The following is a 22,013-nucleotide window of genomic DNA, read 5'->3' as shown; positions in this document are numbered from 1 at the left end:
CAAAGTTTCAACAGCTGCTCGTTTTTTACGTGGATTCTGGAGACGGGCGTGAAACCCGCATAGTGATGCGTGAACGCTGAACTCTGAAACCCGCATTTCCACGGCCTTCTCACTGGAAGCTTGGTGCCGAATGTGCCGAGGGGGTGTGAACGCAGCATTAAAGGGTTAACCGTCTGGGACTCAAATGAGCATGTTGCCATGGAAACCATACACTAGAACGTGTTGTAAAACGTCTCACGTTTCATTTGAGGGTGAAAAAAAAGGCAACTTTTAAAATGAGATGTTACACACGCATGATGGTTATGTGGGTGGAGCTACTGAAACTGGTTGCCAAGGGGAAAAAGAACAGTTGTTTTGGCTAGAGGACCAAAGATCATCTCGGGTTTTTCGGAAACGGTGCTGTTAATGTAAGTGTTCACACTTTTTCAAGGCCACGCCACCTGGTGGGGCAGAGGAGTCGCTCTGGGGTTAAGCTCCGCCCACCGCTCCGTCTGTGGACAAGTGGCGGCTCATTTTATCTTTAGATCCAAAGTTTACATTAATGATGGAGTTTTTCCTGGTGGTTGTTGGAAGGAGGTGAAGCCTTTGGAAGGTCATGAAGGTGGGGGTGGGGGTAATAAATAGCTAGCATATGGTGACCGGATCGTGTCCTCCCCCCACTCCTCATGCATCCGTTCTTAGGGCCGAGTGTCAGCCGACACCGACTCAGATGTGCCCCCCCCCCCCCCCCCACTAACGGGTAGAAATGGAGGGGGGTAAGAAAAATGGGGGGGTGGAGTCTGCAGCAGGTGTGTCGTTCTGTCCCTCTGGAAGCTCACCTGCTAAATGGAGGAAAAGGAGGAAACTTCCTCCTCCCCTTCACACTCACCCCTCCATCACATCATTTACACCCCCCCCACCTTAAACACGCGTGCTCCCCCAGCAGGACACAGACTGCTTGAATCCTTTTCCATCAGCAGAAATGACAGCTGATGCGTTCAGGTGCAGCTCATTCAGAGGCTCGTGTGGTGGGTTTCAAACCAACAACCATCTACATCACAAAAAGACCTCCTCAGAAGAAACAGTCATGCACACAGGTGGGGGCCGTGTGTTGTCCGCTCCCACATGTGTTCTCTTCCTGATTTCTGCCGCTCTCAGGAAGCTTCTGATGGTTTAAGCCCCAAATCCAACCACCCGGTCCCGTTTTTAGAGTCTCGGCCTGGATTGGAATTGATGACCTTCGGGTGTCTGGGCAGACACTCTACCACATGGCCACCGCTGAAGGTCTCATGCTGCCTTTGGTGTAAAGACAGTTTATCTGCTGAACGTTTGTTCTACAACACGCTTTATCACCTTTAACACCTTTATCCACCTTTGTCATGGTAGGGAGAACACGTCAATGGGAGTGTGGGGTCATCTGGACCCCATAAGATGGCACAAAATATAGCAACGCGGGAACAGGAGGGTTTTGAACGCGGAACCCGGAAATGCGTGTCTGTGCGTGTTTCCATGTATGACCGACAAAGCGTCCGTTCACGGTGGACGGCGGCTTTCAGGAAGTCCATCAATTTGTGAGAATGCTCACCTGGTCGGCCGTGACCCCGCCTACACCACGGTCACTTACAAAAAAAGTACATATACAATCAATTTGTAGTCTTTGTTCTTGTTACGTTTAAATTGCAAAGTGCAGCGCGTTGTCATGGTAACAGCTGATCTGGACTGCAGCGGCAAAGGACATCAGTTCAGAGAGAAAGTTCACTTCTTACCGCTTCTTTTTGTCCAGACGATGAAGCTAAAGTTTGTTTTTAAGAGGAACATTTAAGCGATGTGACCGGAACGTCTTTTTTAGGCGTGCATTATCACTTTAGCATCCACGCCCAGCAGCCAATCAGAACGGAGTATCCACCCTGATCATGGTATATTGACTTTAATTGGAAGTGGTCACTTGAACGCACGTTTGCGAGGCCGGTGTGAGCGTAGCATGACCAGAGGTACCAGAGGAACCTCAGACAAGCCGGACTCCCTTACAAAAGCAGAGACATCCTCGGGTCCAGGAGGATCTGGAGGATCCATCAGAACCACGTGATCAGTCTGGACCTGGGGATGCTGCACCTTGGTGGAGGTCTGATGCTCGGGGTGGTGGCCTGCCCGCTAACGCACAGCAGTGTCATCATGGAGCCCTTTTCTCTGATGGAGAGGATGAAGAGGTCTTTCTCAGAACTTCTGCTTTTCCCTCTGAGACAGCAGAAAAACCAGGAGCAGCTGCTGGTTCTGCTCCTCTGAATGCAGCTAACTCCATCTTCCTGTTCCTCTGGAAACTCCTCCTCCTCTTCATCTCTCCATCTGCTGCCATTCGTTTCTCCAGGCTGTAAAAATGCTGCCTGTGCATCACATCAGATCAGAGTGAGTGTTGTGTGTGTGTGTGTGTGTGTGTGTGTGTGTGTGTGTGTGTGCTGTGCGCCTCTTTGGCGTGTGCACCTGCCCCGGCGCTGTAACCGTCCTGTCAGAGCAGCGACTCTCTCAGAGGTCAGTGGAAACAGAACTCGGATCCAGCTGTCAGCCGTCCATCAGAGCTGCACCCGTCCGTCCTCCAGTGTGTGTGTCTGTGTGTGTGTGTGTGTGTGTGTGTGGGGGGGGGGGGTGCTGGGGGTGGAGCCTCATCGACCAAAACAAACCAGCTTTGTTTGATTTAAACTCAGATTGGGGGGGCTCACAGCTGTGCACCCCCATAACAAGCACACCTTTTTTCCTGACAGCTGTCTGCGGCGGTCAGCACGTGCACAGCTGGCGAGCGCGTGTGACGGCAATGCAGCTGAATGTGACGGCCCGGTTCTCCACTTCAGTCCACTTTGGTGTGGTTCTGAAAAGCAGATCTAGTGGTTAAAGTGGAACTTTTACCCCACAAAGGGAACGTTTTTACTCCAAGAATAAACAATAAGCTATAAAAAGGAGACAGGAAAAACATTCCTTGAATTTCATTCGTCAATATTCAGCTTGTAAATAAAGATTGATTCAAAATGTTGATCTTTTGAAACCCTAACTTTGAAGTCAAATATTGACTCTGATTTCTGTCTGAATTCACTCACTATGTCGGGTTTCCAAACCCCCAATTCTAAAACTCACTGCCCCGCTCATTTCCCAGAAGTCTCTGCAAAAAACTATTGATGCTCACTAGAGTATCCAAATATAGACCACAATGCATTGTGTTTCAACAATCTATCATTAGAAAAAACAGTATTTGTAATTTATTTTTTATAAATTTTAGTTTTCAGAACAGAGTGGATTCACAAACAGTCTTCATATTTATTAGGTTTTTGTTTCGGCCGATGGATGACATCACATCTGCCGTTCATGAAAAAGTACTGAGTTAGTCCGGCTAACTCGTAGTCCGGCTCTATGTTCTCTATGTTTAGTCTGTCGCTATGGAACAAATCCATCGAGCGCGATGGAAGACTTAGCGGCTCTTCCACTGTCTTACTGTCAGTAGCAAATACTGACACACTCACCTACAGCGCCCTCTAGCGGCTGCTGCTATGTATTTTAACAATCCTATTCGAGTCGCACCTGAGTACAAGTCGCACCTGAGAACCTAGAAGAATCTGGTCTGTCTCGGACCTGTTCAGACCTGAAACCCACGGTAAAAAGGGTCTGCGAGGACGCTCCTTTTGAAGTTGTGGGACAAACACACTTCGGCTGTTCCTGAGCTGGGGCAGGAAGTGGCCGGCTCTGGAGCGCGCCTTCCTGTGGGGGCTGCCCCACAGGAAACTGTAATTAGCCTCTCCTTCTCCTCCTCCCTGAACGAAGGCCCCTTGCCTTCTGCATCCTCCTCCCTCGCTGTCTCCATCTCTCCCTTGTGGGCCTCCCAGTCGCCGTAGAAACAGGTGTGAGGGTCTAACCCTCCCCCGGTTCAGAGCAACTGCTGTTCAGGTCGACTCGTCACAACCGGGACAACGTCTGATGGAAGCGGGAAAAACTCCAGTAAAAAACCCATCAGACCCCCCCTGACCTCTGATGACCCCCTCGCCGACCTCTGATGCTAACCCCCGCCTCTGTATAAGTTCAGGATGCCTCTGTTCAGAGTAAACAACTGTACGTTTGTCATCACAGTCATGGAGAACGCCACAGAGGAGCTGCAGTTGGAGGGAGGAGCTACTGCTGAGCTCCACAAGGAAGAGGCGGAGCTAAAAGAGAAAATACCTCAACAGGAGCCAAAAGGTAAGAACAGGCCGTCATCTACCCGCCGCCGGCGTGCACCCCGAAGAAACGTGACGCTGAACGCTCCCCTGCAGAAGCCATGAACGGCGTGCTGGAGAATGCCAAGGAGGCGGCGGGAGGAGAAGAGCTGTCCTCCATCAACGCCATGATGTCAGCCGTGATGTCAGCGGCGGGGACCATCAACGGAGGGGACGCAGATAACGAGAGCGGAGCAGCGTCGGGGAACTCCTCTGCTGGCCCCTCCCCCAGGTGAGCACCAAGGACCAAGAGCATCCCATAATATTCAGCCAGCTGCTGATAACTGCAGTAGATTGACTGTTAGAGGATCAACGTTTTAATTAAATTCATCCAACGTAGAAAATAGCGGTTTGACAGAAAGAAACAACTCACAGCGCCCCTAGTGGACAGAAATGTGACTCTTCTGTAGATCACACAATACTTTCCAGTACAGGAAGAACTCTGTGGTAATAGTAATGTAATAGTAATAGAATGAATCAAGTACTACAGTAATTATGCAGCCAAAAAGTAAAAAATAAGAAGATGCATGTATTACAAATGAGTAATTGCTGTCATTGACTTTATTTTAAAAAGTTTTCCTTTTTGGTAATAGGTGTGAGCTGTAGCGCCCCCTGTTGGCGATGTGTCAGTGATTTTTAGAACCCACATTGTAGTACAGCCCCCTCTGGGGGGGAGGAGGGTTCTTCGGGCTGAACTGTGTTCCTCTCTGCAGTCCCTCACCCGGCAAGTTAGTGACGGCCGCAACGAGAGCTCCGCCCAGCCGCAACGCAAGACGCACCCAGGTAACCATGCAGCCATCTCTGAACTCCCATCAGCCTCTGCGGCATTCCGCTGCCTCATGTGCATCACCTCATGTGAAACTGGACCCTCCTGTTGAGTCCACTGAAGGTCCAGACAGGGGGTTGTGGTTCTGTTTTAAAGCATGGGGTAACCATGAACCTGAGGCTCAAAAAGGTATCTGCCATGACCACATTACCCATGAGCCTCTGGGGTAATGTAGGCATAGTTATAGCGTCTGCCATGACCACATTACCCATGAGCCTCTGGGGTAATGTAGGCATAGTTATAGCGTCTGCCATGACCACATTACCCATGAGCCTCTGGGGTAATGTAGGCATAGTTATAGCGTCTGCCATGACCACATTACCCATGAGCCTCTGGGGTAATGTAGGCATAGTTATAGCATCTGCCATGACCACATTACCCATGAGCCTCTGGGGTAATGTAGGCATAGTTATAGCGTCTGCCATGACCACATTACCCATGAGCCTCTGGGGTAATGTAGGCATAGTTATAGCATCTGCCATGACCACATTACCCATGAGCCTCATGGCTAATGTGGTCACATTTATGCAAAGTTAAAAGTTTTGTTGCTTATTGCTTTTGTCATCACATGATCAAAAACCCGGCAATCACAGTCCGTCTGTTTATACGGAGAGGATCAGTAACAGGATAGAAATGAGTAAAAACCCATTTTTTGGTCGGACCTGGTTTCAGTGTTTTCCTCTCTGCAGGACGCCAAAGACGACAGCTCCGCCTACATCTGCCCGCTTTGCGACAAGAACTGCCAGACTCAGCACCAGCTGACCATGCACATCCGACAGGTGAGTGTGTCCCGCTCACCCCCACCCCCCTTGCCGCCTCATCCACCACGGAGCTCTGATGCCTGCGCTCTCCCTGCAGCACAACGCCGACACCGGCGCCACCGACCACTCCTGCAGCATCTGTGGGAAGTGCCTGAGCTCGGCCTCGTCGCTGGACAGACACATGCTGGTGCACAGCGGCGAGCGGCCGTACAAGTGCAGCGTCTGCGGGCAGACCTTCACCACCAACGGAAACATGCACAGGTGCTCGAACGCACGCACGCCGCATATGTGCCACCACAGACGGGAGGATGCTCAATGCACCCCCACAAACACGCACAAAAACACACCTACACACACAAGCAGCCACGCCCTGTCATTTATCAGTGACCCGCAGCCTCCATGACAGAGGCAACCGTCCTTTGTGTGTGTGTGTGTGTGTGTGTGTGTGTGTGTGTGTGCGCTTTCACAAAAACCCATGTGTGACACACATTTGTGACCAAAGACTGGTGAACACAAGGCAGAGTGTTTGGAAAGAAAGTTTGTGGGCTGAAGGAATGACTGTAGGCAGACACACAACACACACACAGTAGACACACAATAAATGCACAACACGCATACAGCAGGCGCACAACATACAATAGATGCACAACACACAAGCAGATGCACAACACATGGACAACAGACACAGAACAAGACCCAGAAAACACACAACAGACAAAGAAGTTGCACAACACACTCAACAGACACACAGCAAATCAGACACACACAACAGCTGCACAGAAGAAGCACAACAAACACAACAGGTGCTCAAGACATAAGAAGCACAACAGATACAGCACATGTGGATTAGATGAACAACACATAACAGACACACAACAGACACAGCAGACGCACAACATGCACTTAAGACGGCCATTGGACACTCAACAGATGCAACACACTCATGAAAGATACACAACAGACACACAAAAGACTCAAAATCTACCAAATCTGTTTTAGTCCATCAGAAACCCAAAATGCATTAAATGTGAAGTTAGAAAAAGAGAACGAGGAGGCGGAGCTTGTCCTGACAGCATCATGATTTGAGGAAGAGGAGGAGGAAGAAATGCTTTTTTCTCCTTCATTTTGCAGTTTTTCTATTCCAGCTGTGATTTTGCTTTCTCTGCCCGTGCCTGAAGGGGTGTGTATGTGTGTGTCTGTGTGAAAAGGAGAAAGCTTGTGTGTGTGTGTGTGTGTGTGTGTGTGTGTGTGTGTTTATGTTTGCACGCATGTGTGTGTGTGAAAGTGAGTGTGTGGATCTTTGTGGCTGCATGCATGTGTGTGTGTGAAGTTGTACTTGTGTATTTCTTTGTGTGTTGAAGTGTGTATGTGCAGTTGTGTGTTTGTGTTGAGCAGCTGTTTGCGACTCTTACCCAAAGTTGCATTTCAGCTGACTCAGCATCTTTCTGGCGCTCTGATTGGCCGCTCTGGGGTCACAGTGCAGTTGGAGGTGGGCGGACTTTGCTCCTAGGTTGGCCGCCTCCTCCTCTGCGCTGTGATTGGTTGGTGGGCTTTTCCTGTCAGCTGCTCTCAGATCTGCTGACCGGGAGTCAGGACTTCTTTGGGCGTCCTGCCGCCTGCTCGCTGCCTCTATTAATAGATGAAAATGAGCAGGGGACAGTCCTCCTCCTCCCATCACCTCCTCTTTCCCCCTCATGCAGTCAGGGTTCTCCTCCTCTACCCTGCCTCCTTCTCTTTGTCTTCTTTTTCTCACTTTGTCTCCTTTACTCATCATTTCCTCCTCTCCTCTCTTGCCCCCCTCTCTCCCCAGGATATTGCTGATCTCCACAGTTGTGACATAAACACACCTGTCCACTTTAAGCCCCGCCCCCTGTCAACAGGTTAGCTGTGACTCTGAAATGATGACCTAGATCTGTTGTGACTTCTCCTCTCAGACACATGAAGATCCACGAGAAGGACCCCGCCAGCGGCCTGCTGCCCATCAGCAGCCCCCCCTCCCCCACCAAACGCCGCCGCCCCTCCGTGAAAAGGAGGCAGGCCCAGGAGGAGGAGAACGAAGACGAACCGCAGAGCAAGAAGGTACGGATCCGCCCCTTCTCTTCAGACTTGTGCTGTGGGGCGGGGGTGCTCACAGGCTGTGGTGTGTTCAGGTGATGGAGGACGGCGTGGCCGAGGAGGAGGCTGTGGGGGCGGGGCTAGGCTCAGAGGAGGAGCTGCTACCGTGTCCAATCTGCTTCAAGACCTGCAGCTCCAGACTGGACCTGGATGCTCACATGGACTCGCACCCTGACACCGCCCTGAGGTACTCCACCCTCCCTTACCTGAGCCCCTCCCCCCTTACTGTCACGTGACCTTGTTCAGAAAATCCAGGAGGCTGGTTTTGAACAAAATGTAAGAGAAAAAGGAGGAGAAAGAGGCGTAACGCTGAAGCACGTGTCCACCCCCAACCCCCCCAATAAGATAACCTAACTCTGTCACCTTGGAAACGGCCCCTAACAAACACAACACGCATGAGGGAAGCGGAGAAAGTGGTGAGGATGAGACAATCAACAGCAGAGCATTGATGAAGATGGGATGGAGAAGAGCAAAAACCTCCAGGTGGAAAGGAGGAGAACATCAGGGAGAGGACAGAGGGGAGGGAGGGAGGGAGGGAGGTCAGCAGGCGGCGCTGAGCTCGTTATGGAGGAAGGAGAATATTTAGCAGGTAATCCTTCTTAATCAGGCTCTAAGAGGATCGGCTGCACCGCGTGGAGGAGGATGGAGGGGCAGTTCAACACACCAGTTGGACGGTGGATGCTCCTGAGCGTAAAAGGAGCAGCGAGGAGAACCAGCCACAGAGTCAGGTTCTCCTCCAGCGATCCTGCAGCTCAGTCTGCTCACCTGCGCAGCAGATACGGGGTTCTGCAGTCACAGGAGTCTGCACATCCTCATCCAACACATTCACAGTTTTATTAGCATGACCTTTGACCTTTGTGAGAGTTGAGAGGTGGCAGTTTTCATTCATCAAGTTTGAACCCATACCCCCCCCCCCCCCCACACACACACACACACTGTCAATATTCAGCAGTTTGGTCTCATTTTACTCCCTGCAAACTGTGGTTTTAATACAAACTGTAAATAACCAACACAACAACAAAAATAAAACAGCCAACAGTCGCTGTCCTACAGTTTTCCATCATTTTAGGAGTTAAATGTTTCAGATGACTTCTGACAATCGCAGATGTTTTCTCTGAGAAATGTGGAGAACTGTCGCCTCCTTGTGGCCTCATGGAGAACTGCGGCGAAAAAACAAGCTGTGAAAACGAACCTAAATGTTCTCTTTAATGAGGTTCTTCACGGGTTTTTCTGTCCCTGCAGGTGTGACCTCTGCTGCTTGTCTTTCCGAACCCACCGTGGGTTACTGCGCCACAACGCGGGGGTTCACAAACTCCTCCCCCAGGACCCCAACGGCCGCCCTTTCATCCAGAACAACCCCTCCATCCCCACCGGCTTCAACGACCTGGCCTTCATCGACTTCTCCTGCAAGAAGTTTGCTCAGATTGCGCAGGTATGCAGACCCCCAGCTCTGTGGGCGTGGCCAAGGTCTACGTTTGTTTACAACGATGTATGTCGTCCAGGTCTGGTGCGAGACGAATTTGCGGCGCTGCATCAGTAAGTTCCATCGCTTCGTCTGCGACGGCTGCGACAAGGCCTTCCCGCTGCGCTCGGCGCTGGAGCTACATGAAAGCACCTCCCACCCCGACGCTCCTGCTGCCGCTGACGGCGCCAAAGAGAAGGGCGAGGAAGGCGGAGCAGCTGAAAACGGCATTGAAGGAGGGCAGAATGCTGAAGCCCCGCCCCCAATTCAGGCCAGCTTCCTGGAGGGTCTGGGCCTCCTGCACGTGTCAAAGGTCAGACCCAGATCCAGAGCTCACTGGAGAACTGGACGACCATCTGGAGATTAACCTTCCCCCTCTAAAATTCCAGGTCAAATCTGGCCCCACTGATGACGAGATCCACCAGGCCCACTTGGACAGTATAAAGGTGATTCATGTGGAGCCCCCCTCCTCCAGCCTCCCCCAAGAACCCGCCTCCGCCTTCCTCTCTGGAGGTCTGGGGTTAACCCTGGGTCTGGGGGTGAGCGGGCTGGCTGCTCTGAGCATCCCGCTGCTGGAGGCGTCCAGCTCCGTCCTGCAGGGTTTGTCTCAGGGGGACGCGCTGCGGCTGCTGTCCCTGCAGCCGTTCCAGAAGGGCTTCCTGCTGCAGCCTGACGGGGGCGCCAGCGCCGCCTCCTCTGGCGCCAAGCCCGGGGACGCGGGCGGAAGCGAGATCATGGAGCTGGCGGACATCCAGCAGATCCTCAAAGTGGCAGCCGCTGCACCCAATCAGATGGGACTGCCGCCTCTGGCCAAAGCCCCAGGATTCGCTGCAGGTGGGTGTCGGCCTGCGGCTCGAGCCGCCTGATTGGTCCTGTTTATTGGTGATGTCACAGACAGCATTTCCTCTCCTGTAGGTCCAAGTCAGAAGGCGATGCCCCCGCTGAAACCCAAACCCCCCAACAGCCCCTGTTCCAGCCTGACGGCAACCACTCCACCCCCCCTGCAGAGCTCCCAGCAGGCCTCTCTGGGCTGCATCAGCCCCGGCCTGCCACCCCCCACCCCCCACAAGGCGCCCCCGTCAGCCGGGACTGCGGGACAGGTGGATGCAGAAAGCCTGGGTGACTCCCCGGTCTCCGACTCGCCGCCCATGAACGAGGAGGCGGGGCATGGAGGAAGGAAGCCGGGGACCAAAGGGGGGGCCAGCACCGGCTCGGTCAAAGGCTCGTACCCCTGCCGCTTCTGCAACGAAGTGTTCGCCTTCTCCGGCGTCCTGCAGGCTCACATGCGCTTCCACCTGGGAATCCTCCCCCACCAATGCAACATTTGCGACTATGTGGCGCCGGACAAGGCCACGCTGATCCGCCACCTGCGCACACACAGCGGGGAGCGGCCGTACGTCTGCCGCGTCTGCCACTACCCCTTCACTGTCAAGGCCAACTGCGAGCGCCACCTGAGAAAGAAGCACGCCAAGACCTCCAGGAAGGACATTGAGAAGAACATCAAGTATGTCACCTCCACCACCACCATCTCCGCCCCCATCACCCCCACACCAGACTCAGAAACGGGCTGCGGCGGAGCGGAAACCACCTGCCGTTTCTGCGGCGAGGACCTGAAGAGCTACCGCGCGCTGCAGATCCACCTTCGCACGCACAACGGCTGCCAGAAGAAGCCGTTCGAGTGCCGGCGCTGCGGCGCCGCCTTCCTGGCCAAGCGGAACTGCATCCACCACCTGCTGAAGCAGCACCCCGAGGTGCAGGAGCGGGAAATCGAGGAGCACATTGCCACGCTGCTGCCCGCCAGCGCCGCCGTCATGGCCGCCCGCACCGCTCCACCGAACGGGCTGAGTCCAGCTCAGGTTCTGTCGGCGGTGAAGGTGGAGGAGCTGCCCCACCTGGTTTACCCCGCAGACCTGGACCAGCCGCTCGACTTCTCCGCCAAGGGCCTCGGCAGCCGGGGGGGTTCTCCTGCAGTGAAGGTTGAGAGCTTCGACTGCTCTGCCCTGGACCAGCCCATCGACCTCTCCATCCCCAGCAAGCGCCAGCGAAGGGAGGCGGGGCCTGACAGGGCAGACATCAAGACGGAGCAGAGCGGCGGCCTGGAGCAGACGCACGCCGTCACGTCGTCCAAGGACGAAAAGGTGATGAGCGGGCTGCACCCCCACCCCCAGTTGGGCTGCTATCAGCTTCCGCCTGGTTCCACTCCTCCCCCCACCCCACTCGCCGGCCCAGCACGCGCCCAGCGCCTCAAACCGCTGCTGCCCAAACCCGCCTCCTCCACGGCGTCTCCGCCCTCCCTGAAGGAGCTGCCCCCGCTGGCCTCCATCGCGCAGATCATCAGCTCCGTCTCCACCGCGCAGGACCTGCTGAAAAGGGAGGCGCCCTCTCTGGACGCTAAACCCCATCTGCCCACCGCCTCTGTAAACCCCCCCGTAGACGCGTCCGGCGCTGCAGCCGCTCATAGTGAGGAGGCGCCCGACGGCAGGTACGTGACCTCCCCAGGACCGCCGTCACCTCCCCTCTCCCAGGCTGACAGCTGCTCCTCCCTCAGAAGGCGGTCTCGGAAGAAGCCGGCCTCGGTGGGGGGGAAGGAAAAGCCCGGCGCCATCGACCTGGAGTCCAGCGGGGAGTTTGCGAGCGTGGAGAAGATGCTGGCGACCACCGACGCCAACAAGTTCAGCCCCTTCCTGAAGACCGGAGCGGGAGACCTGGCTGGAAAGAGAGGTACCGTCCTGGAGGGGGGGAGGGGGCAGACCGAGAGACAGACCGGCTAAACATTTCTGTCAACAGACCCGGACAGGATGGCAGGAGGAGCAGAGGAGAAGGAGGGAGGAGCAGCGGAGGAGGTGAAGCCCACAGCTCCTCAGTCCAAAGGGAAGAAGAACGCCTACTCCAACTCTGTCCAGAAGATGACCTGCCCCTTCTGCCCCCGCGTCTTCCCCTGGGCCAGCTCGCTGCAGCGCCACATGCTGACGCACACGGGTACACACAGACCCACACACACACACACACACACACATCTGAACACACACACACCTGAACACCCACACACAGACCCATGCACACACCTGAACACACACACACAAACCCACACACCTGAACACACCGACCTACACACACACACAAACCCACACACCTGCACACACACACAAACGCCTGAGCTCCTCCTCTCCCGCTGCCCTCTGCAGGTCAGAAACCGTTTCCGTGTCCGCGCTGTGACGCCTTCTTTTCCACCAAGTCCAACTGTGAGCGCCACCTGCTGCGCAAACACGGCGTGACCCACCGGACGCTGCGCCGCAACGGCATCATTGAGAAGAAGGACGGAGACGAGGGCTCGCACGAGAGCGCAGGTCTGGAGGCGGAGCTTCCTCCAAAACTAACAGAATTTTATTTAGATTGATCATAAAAATGATTCTAAAATCTTAAATTCCTGCTGCTTTGATCAAAAATAAGACTTCAAATTTAAACAGAATATAAGGCAGAGAATCTGAGGTCAGAATGCAGATGTTGAGTCCTCACCTGATCCTGCAGAGAGCCAGTCGGAGACGGAGCAGGTGACCCCAGAAGCACAGGTCAACGTGGACGCTAACCCCGCCCCCGCTGGGGATAACCCCTCCCCTTGTGAAGGCACACAGCTAAGCCCCACCCACAAATCTAACCAAGGTCAGCTGCCTTAAAGAAACCGTGTTCTATAAATGCATTAGCATTTGACATAAAGAGGATGATGAACAGGTTTCAGTTCTGGTTCTGATTTGGTTTCCAACAGTCTGAAATGTCTTCATGTTTTTTAGCTGAAGTAATCATCCACGGCTCAGTCTGCGTCTGCGTCTGCTCTAATGAACTTTCTGGCCCTGCAGACTCCAGCCTGTCTGCAGAGCAGCTGCAGGAGGAGACCCCCGAGCAGCTCGACCAGCAGGAGGCGCCGGAGCCCCCAGCAGCTCCTGCTAAACAGCATCTGCCCACTGGAAAGGTAATCTGATTACAGATGTATTTATACTGGCTAATTTAGAAGAAGGTGGTTGAAATATGACTGAGGATGAGGATGAGGAAGATGAGTCTGTCTTCTTAGGTGGAGAGCACCGATGATGAAGACTGTCACAGCAACAAGAGTCTGGACCTAAACTTTGGCAAAAAGCTCATCGACTTTAAGCTCACCACGTCGTCCTCAGGCTCCGCCCCTCAGGATGAACAGCCCGCCTCCTCCTCGCCACCCTCTGGCTCAGCCACGCCCGAGCCCACGGAGACCCCCGAGGAGAAGGAGAAACTGACGGCCTCTCCCTCCCCAGCCTGCAGCTCGGCTCTGAGGTCGGAGTCCAAACACGTCTGTCACGTCTGCAGGAAGAGCTTCCGCTACGCCACCACACTCGCTCGCCACGAGAGAGCCCACGTCTCCGAGGAGACGCCCGCAGACGAAGCCCCGCCCATGAAGAAAGAGGAGCCAACAGAGAGCAAAGCTGCTGAAGAGGAGACGGAAGACAAGGAGCTGGACATGGAGGACGGAGGGAAGGGAGGAGACAGCGAAGGAGGAGAGACTGGAGAGTCAGAGGAGGAGAAAGAGAAGGAGGAGAGGAGTGACGAGGAGACGTCAGAACCAAAGAGCTCAGAGGGAGGGGAGGCGGCGGGGGGGCGGGTCGACAAGAGGAAGAAGATCTGCTCTGTGTGCGGGAAAAGGTTCTGGTCCCTACAGGACCTGACCCGGCACATGAGGTCGCACACAGGTACGGCGCCGCCCACCACACTATTCCCTCCGTTTGGGGTCCGGCGGCTCAACCCCTCCCCCTTTCTGTCTGCAGGGGAGCGGCCGTACAAGTGCCAGACCTGCGAGAGGACCTTCACGCTGAAGCACAGCCTGGTCCGACACCAGAGGATCCACCAGAAGCTGCGGGGCGCAGACGGCTCGTCCGCCGCCAACGATGACGCCAGCGAGGACGGGGACTCTTGCACCCCCACCCCCACCTCCACGTGCCCCCCCTCAGAGAACGAGAGCGAGTGCGGCAGTACCGTCGTCGGGGCCAAGGAGCTGGAAGAGGAGGACGCCGCGAAGGAGGACGGCGAGGGTCAGCAGGAGGATCTGCCCGCCACGGAGGCGGACGTTCCCGCCAAGCAGCCCGATTCAGAACCTGAGCAGCACCAGGAACCAGAACCGAACTCCGCAGCGCCTTCCACTGACCAGCAAGCTACTGATTCAAACACCAGCATCGACTCGCAGGCGGCATCCCCCAAAGACCCCCCCACGCCGTCCAGCTCCCCAGCTGGAGACGCCCCTACGCCCCCCAGCACTCAAGGCTTCATCCAGGGGCTGCTGGAGATCCACAGCAAGCCCCCACTGGAGCACATAGTTCCCAACGGAAAGCCTCCTCTGGTGGGGGTAGACTGAACCCCCCCCTCAGCCAGCATCACCGCCGTGCCATTCATGATGCAAACCCAGCGGGCGGGGTCCCGGCGGACGCCCGGCGGACGCCCGGAAACCTCGTTTTCTTGAAGTGCCTTAACTACTAGTCCTGCGTGGAAGCGAGTCTGCATGGAGGACGAGTTCCTTTTATAGCTTTTTATGACACTGATCTACTCTTTTTTTTTTTGTGCGGGGAATCTAGATTTCAGCAATAAAATTAATATACGATCGCAGTTTATTATTGTTCTAGATCTTTTTTTTTTGAGTTGATGATCAAATGCAGAGAATGACGGGACTGAAGCAGACTGTCGGTGCGGCAGACCCCCCTCCCCACACCATGCGTGGCCCCCCCCAGGGCCGCTTCGCCAGCAAGTCTCTCACTGTGACCCCAGGAGGAGGTCGTAACTGGAAAATGCAGAAGGTCGGCTCCCGGCCGACCCCATCTCTTTGCTGATTCAGCAAACATGGACGTTCACAAACTCAAGAAAAACTTTGACTGGGCAGGAAGTGGAGTTTTCCCTCCACGTCCACCTATCACGCTATTGATCTTTGCCCCCTCCGGATTTTTTTGTTCTTGAATTATACTCCTCAGTTGATTCCATGTGTGTATAAAGGTTTTGTTTTTCAGCATGTGTGCGATTAGCAGTGATATTTAGGTGTGGGGAGGTGAATAATTAGTTGTTGTATTTTTTTTTTGATAACTGAACAAATCATTTTGTGAGTGTGAATGTGTGCCACCCTGTAGTGTTATTTTAGGGTTAATGCCAGGGCCTCCAGCGCTAACACCTGCCCAACTTGTGTTTACCTCAACCTTCACCTTTCAACTGCACCCACGAAGGCGTCCGGCAGCAGCGCAGTGTGCTGACTCTTTGATCGCTTGTCTTCCATAAGGTGGTTCACAGAGTAACGTCAAGGAAGCTTCATTGTTCCAGCACAGGCTAACTCACGCTAACTTGCTAGTAGCGGCTTGGACGACAAGCTACTTGAACCAATTAGAATCGCTAAAATCTAAATGTCGGAGGTTAAAGTGTTTTTCTGAATTAGCTTAGTCCTGACCACAGCTCAGATAAAGGGTGTGTAATGGTTGAAACATTTTTGTATCAAATTATCCGCCAGGCTAGCATAGCTAGCTAAGATATACTCAGCAAAGTGCTTTGACCCGGTAGCCTAAAGCTCAAATATCAGTTTTAACATGTAGTTTTGCTAATCATAACCAGCGGCTAAACAGTTAATTAAAAGTCATAACTAACAGAAATGTCTTGAGCTCTTGACCAATAATTTCAGGGTTTTACACGTTAGCCTAACCTTCTCTTCCTGTTAGCTAAAGCTACACGCTACATGTAAAAATGAAATAATTAAATTAATTTGATATTGGTTAACCCTTAAAATGTAAATAACAAAATGATTATTCCAAGGACTCCACCTGAGTTGGCTTCAGTCCTAAACTCATGCTAGCGCTGTGACAATAATGACTTGGCTAACTAACCATGAAGCTAGCCTCTAGCTTGCTAGCCTCAGAGTATCTGAAGTTTCCCTGACGTCCTGCAGCACCACGCCTTGACTGGATCAGGCCTAGAAAAAGCTGCATTTTCCTAACATGCGAAGTTTGTCCTCTAAACGTCTAAACAAACAAAAGGAGGTCAGCTTCAGAGACAATCAGTTTACCCGTTTTAGTGTTTCTTAAGTGTGTGAGCCTGCGTCTAGCCGCGTCAAAGGGCTAGATAACCTCGCGTAGCATGACCTGGTTATTAATTCTGAAAGGCTAGTGGGGCAGGTTTTGTATTTTCTTGTTTGTGTGCAGATCAGTATAGCCAGTTTTCCATGTCATAGTTAGTTTTTTCTAAACATTAACCAACCTCGTAAACAAATCCAGCCTGAGCGTCTCCCTGCAGACGTGGCCGCAGATGGCCGGTTGAAGCACAATAAGCACAGCTTCTGGGATGGACGGTGCTGCACAGGGGCACCAGACCTCCTGCTTACTCCTGTTTGTATGATTTCTGCGAGACACAATCAAGAGGGAGTGAACTGGTTCCTTCAGACTGTTCAAGTAGTTAGGAACTCAAAGTCCCAGCAGCCTCTGCAGAGGAAATGTTTTACCCTCAGCTCCATGAAGTCACATTTGCCTTTTTTCTGTCAATTTGACCAAAACTAATAAAACAAACTATTTAATTGGGAAAATGAGCTGTTAGGTTTAGAATAACAAATAATGATTCCATTGCATAAATTTTTAGCTGTAGCTTAGCTAACACTGCTTGCCCTTTAGCTAAAGATACTAACAGCAACCTGTTAGCTGTGATTAGCTGCTGCTGAATCCGATCTGCTGTTAGCATGGTAAAAAGAACCAGTTTCATTCCTGTCTCCTAACTTTTAAAACAAACTGACTAATAAATGTTGTGAAGAACAGTCAAATGCCACAATGCTAAAGGGCTACGAGGCGGACGCTTGGTTTTGGTCTGCATTTGCGAGGCCTCTTCCACAGAGGTGCTGATCAGTCTGCAGCAGCTGCTGCTGTCGCTGTGAAGCATCAGCCTCTGTGTGAACGGATGAAGCTGATTCCCTCTGAACGGTCCTGTTGGCGCTCTGCTCCCTCTGCAGTGGAAACGTGCACTCACCTGACTGTGTGTGTGTGTGTGTGTGTGTGTGGGCGGGCGTGTGTGTATGCGCAGCCGTTTGAATACTGGACTTCCACTCGAATGCATGTGAATTGTTTTTAGGTGTATTTATTTGGAGGTCAGGCGTGCGTGTGTGAATGTGAGCCGTCTTTCTACGATGATCGAGAAGAAGCCATGTGTGAGAATCTAACTTTGATGCTGCAGAACTGTTATGAGGAACTAATGGTTTGTGTTGTGGACTTCACGGTCCAGCGGGCCGGCATACAACTCGCAATAAGAACCTCTGAATTCAAAAGCTTTATGTAGATCTCCTGTAAATGAGGGGTTGTTGGAGACCGTTGATTCTGTCTTTAGTTTAGAGTTTTTCCTCTATGATTTGTTAATGCATATACAACTGTGAAAATCCACTGTGTTCAGTTAAAGGGTGACTTTTAGGTTAGATTTTGTTTTTTTGCATGTCAATCTAATGTGTTCAGTTATGGATAATTTCTTTCTTTACAACTTCTACACATATAAATATAAAACTATGTAATCTCGCTCTCAGGGTCTTTCACAAATCCATCATTGGAAATGCTTTGTTCTCTCCTCTCCTGAGCGCATCCACTCCAGATCCACCCCCACCCTGCCCTTTTTTTGAATTGGCGTCTTGGATCTGTAAATCACTACATTCAGCACTTGACTGTGAACTCACCGTCACCTAACAGAAGATGAGCTTTGATTTGTGACACTCTCCCCGTTTTCTGCTTTCAACTGTGTCTACGGATCATGACGTTCAAGTGCACTGGACCTCAGTCACGCAGCATTAACCCCACTGTCCTCCTGTGATGGCCTCCTTTTGCGCCTCCTGCTGTGTGACAACATGGCAGTGTTTCACTAAGTCAAGAGATGTAAACCTCTATATTCAAACCAATAGAAAAGCAATAAAGGCTATATTAAGAAAAGCTGTGTCGGTCAAACGTGTCTGAAATGTCTTAAGATGGTTTTAAAAACTGTTTCAGAAGGAACATTTTTTTAACATCTGCAGCAATTGGATCCACCCATCCAATTTCTGAACTCGCTAAATCCCTTTTGGGGTCACAGAGTTGCTTTGGCCAACCCAGCTGCTGTTAGACGAAGGCGGGGTACATCCTCAACAGGTCGCCAGTCAGTCCCAGGGCCACACAACTCCACATCTACACCTAGGGATAATATAGATTCACCAATCAACCTATGAAGCTTTGTTTTTGGACTGTGGGAGGAAACCAGACTTCAAGTAGAAAATCCACACATGCACGAGGATAACGTGTAAACTCCACACAGAAAAAACCTAGACCTGAACCCGAGCCTTCTCTCTGTGAGGTGAGCACACTAAACACTGTTCCACAGCGCAGCTTAACTTAAGTAAATTATATTAAATTGTTCTGTCAAAGCCGGCTTCTCTAAAGTACATTTTATCCCCAAGTCTGGATCAAAACAGGACTCCTGTTTAGCATTTCACCAGTAGATGGCAACAGCCCTGCAGCCAACCTGCCTGGATAGAGTCTATGCCTTCCTGAAGACTTGAAGCTTGAAGTCTTTTTTTCTTTACAACCTGAAGCTGTCTTTCTTCAACCACAATGAAGCCGTTCTAGGAGTCATTTCTTTCAGCCATTCAAGGAGTTTTTTTTCAAGGAGTTGTTCCTCTGTGCCCTTTTTGGAGCCGTTCCTCAGAGCCATTCTAGAAGTCCTTCCTCTCAAATGTTCTTGAAGTAGTTTTTCTGAGCCATTCAAGGAGTTATTGCTCAGAGCCGTTCTAGGAGTCGATCCTGTGAGCTATTCAAAGAGTTCTTCGTCTGAGCCGTTCTTGAAGCAGTTCTAGGACTATTTTCAGGAGTCATTTCTCTGAGCCATTTAAGGTGTCATTCTTTGGAGCAATGCACGGAGTCGTTTCGTAACCCTTGAGCTATCCTAGGCACTTCAACATTGGGAGTGGGGTCATCTAGACCCACTAGACAGTGCGCTGAACCTTTTTTCTTCAATGATTTGTGATCTTCACTGGTGTCCATGGATTACATGAAATCTTTCCACCTTTATCCACCTTTGTCATGGTAGGGAGAACACGTCAAAGTAAGGGTGGGGTCATCTGGACCCAATAGGATAGCACAAGGGTTAAAGCCGTTCTTGGAGCCATTCAAGGAGTTGTTCCTCTGAGCCGTTCTAGGAGCCATTCTTGGAGCTGTTCCAGGAGCCGTTCTAAAAGCGGTTCTTGGAGCCTTTTTGGAGCCGTTCTAGTAGTCATTCCTCTGAGCCATTCATAGAGTGGTTCTTGCAACCACTCTTAGAGCTGATTTTGGAACTGTTTTTAAAACCGTTTTTGGAGGCATTCTGGGAACTGTTCTTAAGCCCATTTTTGGAGCTGTTCTTGGACAGGTTCCGAGAGCTGTTCTTGGGGCCGTTCTTTGAGCTGTTCTTAAAACTGTTTTTGGATCCATTCTTGGAATCGTTCTTAAAACTTTTATTGGAGGCTGTTTCAAGAACCGTTTCTAGAACGGTTTCTAGAACGGTTCTTGAAACTGTTCTAGAAACCATTCTTAGAGCCATTTTTGTAACTGTGCTTTAAATCGTTCATGGAGCCGTTCTTGGAACTGTTTTAGGAACTTTTCTTGAAGCCGTTCTTGGAGCAGTTCCTTTGATCCATTAAAGGGGTAATTTCTCTGAGCAATTTCAAGGGTTCTTCCTCAGGGCCTTTTTTTAAAGCCGTTCTTGGAAGTGTTCTTGAAACCCATTTTGGAGCTGTTCTTGAAACTGTTCTTAAAACTATTGTTGGAGTTGTTTTCTGAACTGTTCTTGAAACCAATTTTGGAGCTGTTCTTGAAACTGTTCTTAAAACTATTGTTGGAGTTGTTTTCTGAACTGTTCTTGAAACCCATTTTGGAGCTGTTCTTGAAACTGTTCTTAAAACTATTGTTGGAGTTGTTTTCTGAACTGTTCTTGGAGCCGTTCCTCTGAGTCATTCAAGGAGTCCTTCCTTGTAACAACTTAAGGAGTTGTTCCTCTGAGCTGTTCTGAATCCAATATTAAAGCTGTTATCTAAACTGTCTTTAGCCGTTATCAGAACTGTTCTTGAAACCATTTTTGGAGCTGTTCTTGGAACAGTCCCTGAAACCAGTTTTTGGAGCTGTGCTAGAAGTCGTTCTTGGAGTCGTTCTTGGAGTCGTTCTTGGAGCTCTTCTTGAAACTGTTGTTGAAACTGTTCTTGAAGCTGTTTTTGCAGTATTTGGAGCCGTTGTTGATGCTGTTCTTAAGACTGTTCTTTGAGTTGGTCTAATAACTCTTCTTGAAGCCGTTTTCGGAACTGTTCTTGAAGCCATCCTTGGAGCTGTTCCTCTTATCCATTAAAGGAGTCATTACTCTGAGCTGTTCCTCTAATTAAATTCAAGGAGTTGTTCATCTGCGCCTTTTTTAAAGCCATTCTTGTAGCTGTTCCTGAAACGTTTCTTAAAACTGATCTTGAAGCCATTTTTTGAAGCCGTTCTTGGAACTGTTCTTGAAACTTGTTGGAGTTTTTTTCTGAACTGTTCTTGGAGCCGTTACTCTGAGTCATTCAAGGAGTCCTTCGTTGTAAAAACTTAAGGAGCCGTTATCAGTTCTGTTCTTGAAAATATTTTCGGAGCTGTTCTAGGAACAGTTCCTCGAGCTATTTTTGGAGCTGTTCTTGAAGCCGTTTTCAGAACTGTTCTTGAAACTTTTGTTGGAACTGTTTTTGGACTTGTTCTTGGAAGTGTCCTTGAAACCATTTTTGGAGCCATTTTTGGAACTGTGCTAAAAACCGCAACTGGAGCCATTCTTGGAACTGTTTCTGGAACTGTTCTTGAAACTATTCTTGGACCTTTTTTAGGAGCCGATTCATCTGAGCCATTCAAGGATTCGTTCCTCTCAGCCGTTCCTCCAATGCGTTCAAGGAGTCGTTCCTTGGAGCAATTCAAGGAGTTGTTCCTCAGAGCCATCCTTGAAGCTGTTTTTGGAGCTGGTATTGGAACAGTCCCTGAAACCAGTTTTTGGAGATGTGCTAGAAGTCGTTCTTGGAGTTGTTCTTGGAGCCCTTCTTGGAGCTCTTCTTGAAACTGTTGTTGAAACTGTTCTTGAAGCTGTTTTTGCAGTATTTGGAGCCGTTGTTGATGCTGTTCTTAAGACTGTTCTTTGAGTTGGTCTAATAACTCTTCTTGAAGCCGTTTTCGGAACTGTTCTTGAAGCCATCCTTGGAGCTGTTCCTATTATCCATTAAAGGAGTCATTACTCTGAGCTGTTCCTCTAATTAAATTCAAAGAGTTGTTTATCTGAGCCTTTTTTAAAGCCATTCTTGTAGCTGTTCCTGAAACGTTTCTTAAAACTGATCTTGAAGCCATTTTTTGAAGCCGTTCTTGGAACTGTTCTTGAAACTATTGTCGGAGTTTTTTTCTGAACTGTTCTTGGAGCCGTTCCTTTGAGTCATTCAAGGAGTCCTTCGTTGTAACAACTTAAGGAGCTGTTATCAGTTCTGTTCTTGAAACTCTTTTTGGAGCTGTTCTAGGATCTGTTATCTTGAAACTGTTTTTGGAGCCGTTCTTGGAACAGTTCCTCAAGCTATTCTAGATATTTTCTCTTCGGGCACAATTTTATGTATTTTCTGATTTAATCTT

At 50.8% G+C, this 22,013-nt stretch overlaps 1 protein-coding gene across 3 annotated transcripts in view; it reads left to right on the top strand.

Moving 5' to 3' along the window:
• Positions 1-18,317, top strand: part of rreb1 (ras responsive element binding protein 1) — a 35,375-nt gene extending 17,058 nt beyond the window's left edge. For 2 of the 3 annotated variants that reach the window (XM_023950419.1, XM_023950421.1), the window contains 18 exons: positions 4,087-4,194; positions 4,269-4,443; positions 4,925-4,994; positions 5,727-5,816; positions 5,896-6,059; positions 7,733-7,877; positions 7,949-8,100; positions 9,156-9,345; positions 9,416-9,688; positions 9,765-10,209; positions 10,291-11,857; positions 11,924-12,096; positions 12,163-12,354; positions 12,561-12,722; positions 12,904-13,035; positions 13,230-13,342; positions 13,442-14,090; positions 14,166-18,317. In XM_023950419.1, the coding sequence (XP_023806187.1) occupies positions 4,087-4,194; positions 4,269-4,443; positions 4,925-4,994; positions 5,727-5,816; positions 5,896-6,059; positions 7,733-7,877; positions 7,949-8,100; positions 9,156-9,345; positions 9,416-9,688; positions 9,765-10,209; positions 10,291-11,857; positions 11,924-12,096; positions 12,163-12,354; positions 12,561-12,722; positions 12,904-13,035; positions 13,230-13,342; positions 13,442-14,090; positions 14,166-14,749 (5,384 nt within the window). In that variant the 3' untranslated portion in view covers positions 14,750-18,317. The remainder of the gene's footprint in view (positions 1-4,086; positions 4,195-4,268; positions 4,444-4,924; positions 4,995-5,726; positions 5,817-5,895; positions 6,060-7,732; positions 7,878-7,948; positions 8,101-9,155; positions 9,346-9,415; positions 9,689-9,764; positions 10,210-10,290; positions 11,858-11,923; positions 12,097-12,162; positions 12,355-12,560; positions 12,723-12,903; positions 13,036-13,229; positions 13,343-13,441; positions 14,091-14,165) is intronic. The other variant, XM_023950420.1, reaches the window with a different exon arrangement.
• Positions 18,318-22,013: the final 3,696 nt, after the last annotated feature.

Source organism: Oryzias latipes, chromosome 20 (genome assembly GCF_002234675.1).
Source record: "Oryzias latipes chromosome 20, ASM223467v1".
Taxonomy (NCBI): domain Eukaryota; kingdom Metazoa; phylum Chordata; class Actinopteri; order Beloniformes; family Adrianichthyidae; genus Oryzias; species Oryzias latipes.
This window is presented reverse-complemented; position numbering and strand designations above follow the sequence as displayed.